Source organism: Pristis pectinata, chromosome 27, assembly GCF_009764475.1.
Source record: "Pristis pectinata isolate sPriPec2 chromosome 27, sPriPec2.1.pri, whole genome shotgun sequence".
Lineage (NCBI taxonomy): Eukaryota > Metazoa > Chordata > Chondrichthyes > Rhinopristiformes > Pristidae > Pristis > Pristis pectinata.
In genome coordinates, this window is record NC_067431.1 from 30620424 (window position 1) to 30632921 (window position 12498).

The window sequence follows — 12498 nt, forward strand, 5'->3', positions numbered from 1 at the left end:
ATCTTAAGCTTTTATGTACAAAACAATTACTGACAAAACGCACATCTTGCCGAATGTAAGAGGCTGTCGGGAGAGAATGCCATGTCCCAAACTGTTCGATCCTTCCTCGCTGGAGAGAGTCAGTGGTGAGGAACACTGAACTGGGAACCGCCCTCTCTCAAGCTGTTAATTACTATTTATAAAGCTGTTTATTAAATGTTTTTCATCTAACTTATTGTTGAGATAAGTATTTTTGAAATACAGGTTTAACCTTTTCGAAGCCCTTTCCATGCTTCTATTTCCATGCATCAGTTGCTGTTGAACAACGGCTTACCTCTCATAAGCCGCACCATCCATTGGCCCTAAACTTGCTTCTGTTGGGTCAATTTGTTTCTCACCATTAAAGTCCTCAAATGAAAGACAGTGCTGCCTGACTAAAATAAGGGTGCTGAGGAACCGGTCTTAGATCTTCAACCTTCTGCTTTCCTTGAACTGAGAGAACTACATTTTAACTGAAACGTTGAGCAAGGAGCGATTTGATGCTATGTTTGTGCTTTTCAGCTGGTTTTAATGTAATCGTTGCAACCATTATTAATCATTGTTGCCTTGACAACTGCAATTTGGTGTACCATGTGACTGGGTCTGAAGATGAGATGATCGTTCACTGGCTTCTTTTTATTTACAGCTTGAGGTTAATTTCCAGCCCGTCCTCCCCACGCACACTTGTTTGAAATTTTTTAACGATCTAATTGTTGCTTGTTGTCATGGAATTTCTTGAATGCTTGTTTACGTTTCTATTCCATTTCTCCCACTCCTGTGCATGCTTCTTCTCCTGTTCTTCCCTTCCTCCAACCATCTGTTCCCTGTGTGTAGCCACATCGCCGACAGCAGAACCATCAACCCACGGTTGGTACAACTTGATTTTTATTTAGACTTTGTTTCTGTGTCAGGGCAAGCCTTGGAGTGGGGTGCAGGGGTGGGCTCTATACAAACACTGGGCGCCGTGTCTGGTTCCCCAAGGCTCTGGTTAACTGCTACCATGATTGTCAAGGTTCCTTATTTACTGCCGGCCCGCTGACCTTTCCATTTTACCCTGCCCTACAGAACATAGAAAAACAAGGAAAGACCTGTTCCAGTTGTGAGTAACAATCCCAGTGGAGTCTTTCTCACTGATGTCCGATGATGAAAGCCCGAGGGGTCTCGGTGCAATTTCTGGATCCATTTCTACTCTCATCAGCTGTTGGTAACCTCCATTTCCTGGTGAGGAGGGCTTCCATTCCAACACTGGAGACTTTAAACCTTGGACCTGCACTGGGCCACAGCCACAGGGCACCCATCGGAGAGCTGTAATATTACTGCGAAAGGTTGTTTGCCCAGCCTCACCCAATGCGCTGGCAACACTGATTGTGCACTGTGGTGAAGCTTTTTCACAGCTTCTGTCGTGTGAGGCCAATGGTCCAAAATCAAGGTTGCCCATCTTTTAAATGAAAACCCTGCAGAATTTTTGAAGGTTACGGTTTTCTGCTTCATGGTTGCTAGAAGCAACATGTGTCCCGCATTAGCGCGATAATCAAAGTTTTGACAGATGACAGCAAAGGGCTGGGGTTCTGACCAGTCCCTCCTCTTACACATGGGAACCAAGTCGTTAAAATTATGTTGCAGGTTATTGATCGAAAGAAATGGGAAGGAAAATTGCATTTATAAGTGGGTGGCCTTGTGGGAAAAATAAGACACAACATTGGCTTTTAAGAAATAGACGCTCTCCCTCGTACCACCATGCAAAGTTTTATCAGTTGTGCTTTCTGTTCCACTTCTGAAGTTTGACCTTAGCTTTGGAGCAGATACTCAGAATTTTGCACATACATTGCTACTTCTGGCAACAGGAAGGGGGAAGTCTCCACCCCTTGAATATACACCATTAGTTGTTGGTTAAACAGAAAGATCTATTGTCCAAAACAAACCTAATCTTCATCCTTTAAAACTGGAACAAAATCTGGCCAACTCTGGAAAGCAGTGTCTTTACCAACCCCTGGGAGATTTTCAGGACCTCAGAATCAGCTACTTTTTTGGAGATTAGCTATTAACCATTTTAATAATGTAAGCACATGTCACTGAAAACAATGAACCGACGTCAAGATTGAACAGCTGTGCCATTCATCATGCCATTCGTTGTACAGGGAACATCTGGCGATGAGAGTAGAAGATGTTTGGTACTCAGTGGTAACATATTAATAGCGGCACAAATGTATTCATTGAAAGTCAGTTGTTCTATCTTAACAATTTTTTTAAAGAATTTAAGATTTACCTAAGATTGCTGATAATTTTGGTGATGGTCGGTTGCAGTTAATGCACCAATTGATGCAAGTCTGACTCTGCCACACAAACACAAGTGAAGTGCTCCATTTAACTGGCAGCAGGAAGATAGGACAGGAAGCCTACTGCCATATACATTGTCACTGACCTAAGCATACACCTTAAACTGTTCAACTCTCCCTTCCCGCAATGGTACGGGACCAAGACTGAATGCCCCACTTTAAGGCTTGCTTTGCCACCTGGTTATTTTCGGAAGAAGCATGTTATTTTGATGCAGGCGCTGCTTGTGTTATTGGTCCACAGCTGTGCAATCTAATTTTGGTGTGTCTATGGGAGATTGGCCTGTGTTTTAACCCCTTCTAATCTGTGCATAATTTTGCTGCTTACTAATGTTGCTATTCCGCTGATCAGAACTGAAACTCCTTGTAGCTTCAGATCAGGTGAGGTTCTAATTTAAATAGATTTGATTTGGACTGGGAACAAGAGACTAATTAATTTGCTGTATTTTAGTATCCGGAGAGATCTGCTAACCAGATGTCTCCATAATAACGTTGAGATTGTGGGACTTGGTGTTAATGTTCAGCAACGTCTGGCCAAGGGGAATGTGCTTCTTTCTAGGAGTTGGACAAAAGAGATGGCCCTACCTATTTAGCACACTGTTGGCGATCCAGTAAGTTGAACTGTGGCTCTGTATCCTTGTGGTGAGTAACTGTAGCCGGGGGAGGGAGGGGGAGCGGTTAATATGTCTACTGGTGGTCTTCAGAAATTAGTTGGCAGTAATGGCAGCAGCCAGGTAGTGAGTGAACAGACGGTGGTGTCAGACAACCAGTAACACCTGGGCACAGATACCTGAGGGCAACAGGTAGAGCAAAGGTGAAGGAAGGAAAATTAACCATTAAAAGAATTTTACTTGACTTGTGAAAAAATAAAGACCACTGAGAAATCAAAGTGTCCATGCCGACACGTTCGTCCCCAGTTGTTGGCACTGTTCGATGGAAGTGAACGTCAGGGGTCGACACCCTGACACTGCTAACTGGAGATGAATTTCTGGGTAACTGCACTTAATTTTCCACTCTGTGTGTCAATACATCGAGTTAAATTGATGACATTAAACCAAATACGAAGCAGTTGAAGTAACCACTAACTGCTGCGGTGAAGTGCCAATTACTGGTGGCATGGGAAGTGCGAATCCTGAAACTAACAGCACACTCTTGTCATGAGCAACGCACACAAAATGCTGGAGGAACTCAGCAGGTCAGGCAGCATCTATGGAGGGAAATGAACAGTCGACGTTTTGGGCCGAGACCCTTCATCAGGACTCCTAATATCGTCCTGATGAAGGGTCTCGGCCCGAAACGTCAACTGTCCACTTACCTCCATAGATGCTGCCTGACCTGCTGAGTTCCTCCAGCATTTTGTGTGTTGCTCCAGATTCCAGCCTCTGCAGAATCTCTTGTGTCTACACTCTGTCTTGAATCTATATTGGTACGTGGTTCACTTACAACTTTGTCTTCAATAAAGCGAGCACTCTGATGTTATTGCAGGAGAATGTGGAGCAAATAAAATGGGTTAGAGTGAAAAATAGGAGCTTGGTAATTATCTCAGCCTTGGTGGGCCCCAAGGTCTGATTCCATATCGTATCTCTCTGTGACTCTGTGAAATCTTAAGCAGCCTGCATAAAGTATATTATTAAAACTAGCAATGCTAGATATTTTACCACAAGTCCCGTCTTGTCATGTGTTGGGGTTGGGGGTTGGTGGCTGATGTCCTCTCCACTTTGAAGATGAATCATGCAGGAGTAAGGTCAGACTCTGTGGTGTTGATTGGGCCCAGCTTGAATATCATGTAAAACCCGCCCTTCCACGTGCTAAATAATGCTTGTAGTTTGGGCTTAACACGTGGTAGTGGTGGCTCGTGGAGGTGCTTGACCCAGTGTCTACGGCACTCTCTGGGTCTCCAAGGCAAGGGGGAGGGAATAAAAACTCCAACAAGCCTTCCAACGCCAGAGGCAGAAATTAAAAAAAGGCACCGGTATGAACCTTTCCTTCGCTCCCACAAATTCTTCCCAAAGATCCAGGCATTGGCCCAAGGCAAACCCCCAGCCTTCACAAGGTGAAGGGGGAGAAAACAGGCTCCACTTTCGGTGAAATCTGGGCCCTCCTGAGCTTCGGTGAATTTCCAGCAATGGTTCCTGTTTTGCACGGTTGACCAGTGTAATGGGCAGGGAGAAATGAGTAGTCTGTTCCAGGCTGAACAAGAGCGACTGTTAATTACACCCGAAACCACAGGGAGTACAACACATGGGTATCAGTGTTCTGCAAAGTTTGAGCTAGATCCTCGGCAAAAAAACATTTTTATTTGTTCAGGCTCGGGACCATGTTTGCATCATCTTGTTTTTAAAGTTCCAGTGATGGGAGTTACCGTGTTAATTGTCTGCCAGAGTGTGCTGCTGATTTCATCACCCCCCACCCCCCCACTGATGCTCGCAACACCCCAACCTGCAAACATTTCCCCAGGCTGGGGGCTGAGGAGTGCTGTTGGGGAGAGGTGTAGTCGGGATGCAGGGTTGTAATCGGGGGTGCAACTGTAGTTGGGGAGGTGTAGCGGGGGGTGTGACTGTCGTCGGGAGGAGGTGTAGTCAGGGGTGCAGCTGGACTTGGGGAGGTGTAATCCAGGTTGTGACTGTAGTCGTGGGGTGGGGTGGGGATTGTAGTCGAGGGTGTGACTTGTCGGGGGGAGGTGTAGTCAAGGGTGTGACTGTAGTTGGAGAGGTGTAGTCGAGGGTGTGACTGTAGTTGGAGGGAGGTGTAGTCGAGGGTGTGACTAGTCAGGGGGACATGTAGTCAAGGGTGTGACTGTAGTCGGGGGAGGTGTAGTCGGGGTTGTGACTATAGTCGGGGGGAGGTGTAGTCAGGGTTGTGACTATAGTCGGGGGAGGTGTAGTCGAGGGTGTGACTGTAGTCAGGGAGGTGTAGTCGAGGGTGCGACTAATCAGGGAGGTGTAGTCAGGCTGTGACTGTAGTCGGGGGAGGTGTAGTCAAGGGTGTGACTGTAGTCGGGGTTGTGACTATAGTCGGGGGAGGTGTAGTCGAGGGTGTGACTGTAGTCGGGGGGAGGTGTAGTCGAGGGTGTGACTGTAGTCGGGGTTGTGACTATAGTCGGGGGAGGTGTAGTCGAGGGTGTGACTGTAGTCGGGGGGAGGTGTAGTCGAGGGTGTGACTGGGACTTTAGGTCACAGCCCGGCTCAGTGTGGATGCAGAGTTTCAGCAGGAAGCAGGAGTAGGGTCCGTGTCTATTGGCCAGACTTCCAGGAGCTTTCCTTTTCCTTCTGTGCCTTCCCTCCCCAGTGCCTCACGATGAGTCCTGGGGGGGAGCAGGACTATTTAGTTGCGATGAATGAATCTGTCCCTGGAGAATCAGGAGCACAGTTCAGCCCAGGTCTGATCTAGAACAAAAGTAAGGATCTCCTCCTTTACCCAGTGTCTTGTGGATCTTTGAAATTCCTTCCATGGCTGTGGATGTTCAGTTGTTGAGGATAGTAAAATAAATCATGGGTAACGGGGACCGATCAAGAAGTGGGCAAATGACGAGATCAGCCATGGTCTTATTGGTGACGCAGTGGGTTTAGAGGGCCCGTTCCTGCTCCTATTTTCCCTGCATTGCAGTTCACTCAGTACAGCTCAGGCCAGACCTTAGCTACTTGTTCTCCATTTCCTTGCCTCCTTTGACATGTCATCTTTGTGGAACATATGGAAGGATTTGAACCAGCTGGCAGTCTGTGATTATCCATGTGAATTTTGTTGTTCTGTTTATAACTGATATAAATCAGTCGATTTAATGACCACCTTGGTTGCCCCTTTGATAAAGTTAGATGCAACAATTCTGGTCCTATGGGCACGAACCACACCTGTGCTGGTCAAATCTAATGAGTGAGATAAAGCACTGGGCATCAGACTGCTTGACCCACGAACCAAACCTGACCCATTGCTGATCACCACCCTCACAAATATCTCCAGATGACCCAGTGGAGTTGAGGAGTGTGGCTGCCATCCACTCCTCACTTCTTGAGGCCAGGCTGCTGGAGCTGGGGAAACTAATTTGGATCAAATGTGGGACTTACCAGAATTTCTCATTTGCAGTAAATTGCAGAGACCATGCAGTTAATGCGTTCAGCCTGCTCACTGGAGTTCTCCACTCCAAGCTCCTGAGATAGAAAGCAATTGAACTAGGTGGGAAGATTTAAATCCAGAAGCTGGAGTGGTCTCACTGAGCTCGGGGATAATGCCCAACAGGGCGGCACAGCTGTGATATGTTGTATCCAGTGAGGTTCGGAAGGAGGGCTGGGCAATGGAACTTCGGAGGCAACCGAAGCATGGATACAAATTTCATCTGGGACAGGGATGGGCAGTGTTTTGGACAAAGGTGGTGGCAAGGTTGAGCAGAATCTCAGCTCGGTTGCGAATGGCCTAGCTCGCCTCAGTTACCAAACAAAGAAATAACCAATGATTGGAGGACATTCTGTCCGTCCAGTATTGGGGGAGGGAGGTGGTGGTTATGTGGTGGAGCTGGCTGCCCCTGTGCATACACTTCCTGGCAGTGCCCAAGGTCAGGATTAAGCCCAGGTCCCTGGAGTTGTGAATCATATTGTCCATTAACCACTCCGTTCAGGAACAATTTAGGGACAATAATAACTGCCGAGACTCTCCACATCACCAGTGAAGGAAGGAATACATTCTCGGGAGTTAGTGACATTGCAGATTTGAGGCAGTTTGCTCAGAGTTGCCCAGATGGTCCAGATTGCTTTCTTGCTGCCCAACATTAAGATAAGTACGAATTCCCTCGCTGGGGAAACTCGCTGTCCTTAACCATTCCACTAAAATGGAGCAAGTTGCAATAATTGAAGCAGAAGCAATAATCTCAGGATTTGTAGATAAATTCCCCAGGCCTGACATGATATTTCTTCAGGTAGATAAATCCCCCGGGCCTGACATGATATTTCCTCGGACATTGAGAGAGACTAGTGTAGAAGTTGCAGTGGCCCTGGCAGATATATTTAAAACGTCCTTAGCCATGGGTGTGGTGCCGGAGGACTGGAGGGTAGCTCATGTTGTTCTGTTGTTCAAAAAAGTCTCTAAAAATAAACCAGGTAATTACAGGCCAGTGAGCCTGACATCAGTAGTAGGTAAATTACTGGAAGGTGTTCTGAAAGATCGGGTTTACAAGTATTTGGACTGCCAAGGGCTGATTAAGGATAGTCAGCATGACTTTGTGCGTGGTAGATCATGTTTAATGAATCTTGTAGAGTTTTTTCGAGGAGGTTACCAAGAAAGTAGATGAAGGAAAGGCTGTGGATGTTGTCTACATGGACTTTAGTAAGGCCTTTGATAAGGTCCCACATGGGAGGTTAGTTCAGAAGGTTCAGACACACGGAGAGGTTGTAAACTGGATTCAAAATTGGCTGTGTGGGAGAAGACAGTGGTAGTGGATGACTGTTTCTCAGACTGGAGGCCAGTGACTAGTGGTGTGCCTCAGGGATCTGTGCTGGGTCCATTGTTATTTGTTGTCTATATCAATGATCTAGATGATAATGTGATAAATTGGATCACCAAGTTTGCGGATGACACTAAGATTGGAGGTGTAGTGGACAGTGAGGAAGACTTTCAAAGCTTGCAGAGGGATCTGGACCAAATGGAAAAATGGGCCAGAAAATGGCAGATGGAATTTAATGCAGACAAGTGTGAGGTGTTGCATTTTGGAAGGACAAATCAAGGTAGGACATACACAGTAAATGGTAAGGCACTGAGGAGTGCGGAGGAATAAAGGGATCTGGGAGTTCAGATACATAATTCCCTGAAAGTGGCGTCACAGGTAGACAGGGTTGTAAAGAAGGCCTTTGGCATCCTGGCATTCATAAATCAAAGTATTGAGTATAGGAGTTGGGATGTTTTGGTGAGGTTGTATAAGACATTGGTGAGGCCAAATTTGGAGTATTGTGTGCAGTTCTGGTCACCTAACTATAGGAAGGCTATCAGTAAGATTGAAAGAGTGCAGAGAAGATTTACTAGAATGTTGCCTGGTCTTCAGGAGTTGAGTTACAGGAAAAGATTGAACAGGTTAGGACTTTATTCTTTGGAGCACAGAAGAATGAGGGGAGATTTGATAGAGGTTTACAAAATGATGAGGGGTATAGACAGAGTAAGTGCAAGTAGGCTCTTTCCACCTAGATTAGGAGAGATAAGTACGAGACGACATGGCTTTAGGGTGAAAGGGGAAAGGTTTAGGGGGAACATTAGGGGGAACTTCTTCACTCAGAGAGTGGTGGGAGTGTGGAACGAGCTGCCATCTGACATGGTAAATGCAGGCTCACTCTGAAGTTTTAAGAATAAATTGGATAGATACATAAATGGGAGAGGTCTGGAGGATTATAGACTGGGTGCAGGTCAATGGGACTAGTGGAATAAAGTTTTGGCACAGACTAGAAGGGCCGAATGGCCTGCTTTCTGTGCTGTACTGTTCTATGGTTCTATTGTATCACTAAAGGAATGAGAGCACACTTGTTTAAATCAGCCATTCTTGGAACTGGTAATGCCTTCATCAGGCATGACCTGGGCAGCACAGTGGCACAGCTGCTAGAGCTGCTGCTCACAGCGCCAGAGACCCAGGTTCGATCCTGACCTCGGATGCTGTCTGTGTGGAGTTGGCACGTTCTCCCTGTGACCGCGTGGGTTCCCTCCAGATGTTCCGGTTCCCTCCCACATCTGAAAGACATGCGAGATGGTAGAGGAATGGGCCACTGTAAATTGCCGCTGAGGTGTGGTGCAGTGGGAGAGTCTGAAGGGAGTTGATGAGACTGTGGGGAAAATGAAAAAAAGGGACTAATGTAGGATTATCGTGAATGGGTAGTTGAGTTGATGGGCCGAAAGGCCTGTTTTTGAGCTGTACCTCTCTAGGACTCGGTGACTTCACCTTCACAGGGATCCTTTGTTTTATGACTCATTAATGAAAAAATAATGACTAGGTTTCTTTTCAGTCAAGGCAATTGGATGCACAAGTATGAGAGTTAATACAGAGAAGCCAGGCTGTGCCCCACATTTACATTGCCGACAACCGACATCTGCCATTAGTTAAATTCAGTCGTTATAGGAACAGCAACGGTAGTTTCAGAATGCGATATTTTACTAGTCTACAATGAGTTATCATATTTTATAGCTTATTTGATATTGAAGGCCAAAAACAATGATTAATTAAATAAAACCACTCACCATATTTAGTTAGCTCCCTTGTATCCAATACAGTTTAAGGGGTGGGGATTGTGCTGGTGTGGTTACTGTAGGGTTGGGGCACTAGAATTGGCCTCAATACCCTGGGACAAGTGGTGTTGAGGCACTTGCTCATCACTGTTCTTAATGATCCTCTTGGAGAATTGGGTAGTGAGTATGAGGCAGACGTCGGTTTGCTGTACTTTGCATAGTCTCTGGAGTTGGAGCCGGTGGGATCCAAGGCACGGTGGCAAAGTTGGCATGGTAATCGGAGGCAGCGGGTGATGGTGGAGGGTTGTTTTTGTGTCTGGAAGCCTGTGACGGGTGGTGTACCAGAGGGGTCACTGCTAGGATCCTTATTATTTGTCATATGCATTGATGATTTGGACGTGTGATGAGTAAGTTTGCATGACACAAATAGGACAGTAACTGTAAGCTACAAGACAATGTTGATCAGTTTGTAAGATGAATGGTAGATGGAATTTAATCCTGATGAGAGCGAGGTGATGCTCTTTGGGACAATAATAAGGGCAGGACATACACATTGAATGGTGGGACCCCAGTGAATACTGAGGAACAGAGGGACATTAATGTATAAGTCCAAGATCCCTGAAGGCAGCAGTACAGGTAGACAGGGGGGAGAAGAAGGCAGTTGGGGTACTTGCCTTCATTAGCTAGGGTATAGGAGCAGCAAAGTTTTGGTCTAACTTTATAAAACATTGGTTAGGCCACAGCTGGAGCACTGTGTGCAGTTCTGGTCACCACACTGTAGGAAGAATGTGATTGCACTGGAGAGGGTGCAGAGGGGATTCATCAGAACATTGCTTGGGATGGAGTGTTGCAGTTTTGAGGAGAGACCAAGTGCTGGTAAATGGGACTAGTATAGATGGGTACGATGGTCAGCATGGACATGTTGGGCTGAAGGGCCTGTTTCTAGCTTGTATAACTATGTCTCTTAACTCTGGGCTTGCTCTTGTGAAGTTCTATCTTTAGAGATGTTGCTCCTACAAGAATATACAGAAGTCCTCTCTGGTCACCAGCACTCGACATTTCACCACTGGGTCTTACTCGTCTTTGGTGGGGTTTGGGTCACAAACAGATCTCACAGGTCAGGGCACTGGTGAATTAATGGGATTTAATGATAATCCAGTTACTTTCAGTATCACCATTCATGACACTAGCTTCATATGTTTAGGTTTATTTAATCAATAGAATTTAAATTTCCCATCTGCTACCATGGTATTTGAACTTGTGTGTCTCAATCATTGTAAAGCTCTACATCACAAGTTCATTAATAAATTCACTAGGCAACCATGTCCCTGATTCCTTTATTGGTACTTGTGACTCAGTTATTTTGGCAGAACGATCCAGGGATGAATTCCAGACAAAAGCACCAAGAAACAAATCAAGGACACATGATATCCACAATTATACCCAATCCTCTTCCTTGCACTAACTTTCAAAATTCTTCAAGGGCTACATACAAAATTCTTAGGTATTTGACAGGGTAAGTATTAGGAGGATGTTTACCTCTGCTGAGGAGTCAAGAGCCAAGAGTTATGGTCTCAGTATAAGGCATAGGCCGTTTTAGACTGAGATGGGGAAAGATTTGTTCACTCAGAGGGTGGTGAATGTTTTTAACTCAAATCCAGAGAGTCATGGAGGCTCAGTCATTTGGAAGTGTTGTCATTCCTTAAATGCAAATAAAAACACAACCAATTTTTTTACAGCAACATCCCTCAAACACCAATGTGATCATCACACATAGTCCTTCTCTAACTTCTCCATCCATGGATGTGGACATCACTAGCAATGCCAGCATTTATTGTCCATCCCTGGTTGTGCTCCAAACTGGGCAGTCAACCGAATTGGTGGGTCTGGAATCACATTCAGATCAGACCGGGTAAGGATGGCAGAATTCCGCTCCTGAAAGGTATCACTGAACCAGGCACAGTTTTGCACCAATCCAGTAGCTTCACACTTTTATTCAGGTTGAATTTTCAAATACCAGATTTATTTGATGACTTAAAGTTAAATTCCCAGATGCCACATTAGGATGAGAACTCACTCCCTGGAGCAACAGTTCAGAGGTCTGGCTGTTAAATGACTACACCTCATTCCCTGGTTGCTCAAGTTCCAGTTTTAGCGACGCTGATTGAGGAGCTCAACACCAAGGCAATCTCCCCTTCATGACCTCCTGAGAACGTATCAGGGCCTCGGTTTAGCATATCTTCCAAGAGAAGGTGCCTCTGGCAGTACTGCACTCCCTCAGTACAGCCTTGATTTTTACATTCCTGGGGCTGTGATGGATAGCTCCTGTGGGTTACTGGCACCAACAACGGGGATTGAGAGAGGAGTTAGCAGGATGCTCCTTCCTTCGCCTTCAGCACCAACCACCTACACCTCCCACCCACAGACAGATTGTCACAGCGGTAGTCTCTGTGGGACCTTGAAGCATGTGAGAACTATGATGCAGTGTAAGTGAAATAACGTGGAAAATGCTCGACAAATTACATGGTTGTGACAGCTGCAGGTATCTCTTGAGATTCGTGATCTTGCACTAAATACAGGCTGTGTTCCTCAACCAAACCCCTCTCCCTCCCTAGCCAAAGGAAGTAGCACATGCCTTACCAGTGAGTCACAGCAGAAAAGATCATCTTAGTCACTGCTGCCATTAACTGTGAAGGTCAAAGAGTTGTGACCTGTTTCCACTCTGACCCCGGTGGGATTGTCCTGCAAGTCCTTCCCCTGCATCACACTGAGTAACCTTAGCTGCTGTTGGAAGGTACCCGAGAGAGCAGGAGCAGAGTCAGCGGCACTGCTGGCAAAGATGTTTCTGTTTGTTTCCTTTTTACGGAAATGTTGGGGATACTCAGCTGAATTTTGCAGCTCAGCATCAAACTGCCAGGATGTGGCAGTGGTTGTGAGTTTCAGTCGTAGTTCAGTG

General features: G+C 46.0%; 1 protein-coding gene across 7 annotated transcripts in view; it reads left to right on the top strand.

Annotated features, from left to right (window-relative positions):
* LOC127583608 (cell adhesion molecule 1-like) overlaps nt 1-12498 on the top strand; it is a 360810-nt gene that overhangs the window by 324960 nt on the left and 23352 nt on the right. For 4 of the 7 annotated variants that reach the window (XR_007958282.1, XM_052039737.1, XM_052039741.1 and 1 more), the window contains one exon: nt 853-885. The exons of the other annotated variants lie outside the window; for them this stretch is intronic. Coding sequence is in view for 3 of the 4 variants with exons in the window: in XM_052039737.1 (XP_051895697.1) it covers nt 853-885 (33 nt within the window). In the remaining variant the exon portion in view is untranslated. The remainder of the gene's footprint in view (nt 1-852; nt 886-12498) is intronic. 7 annotated transcript variants of the gene reach the window in all.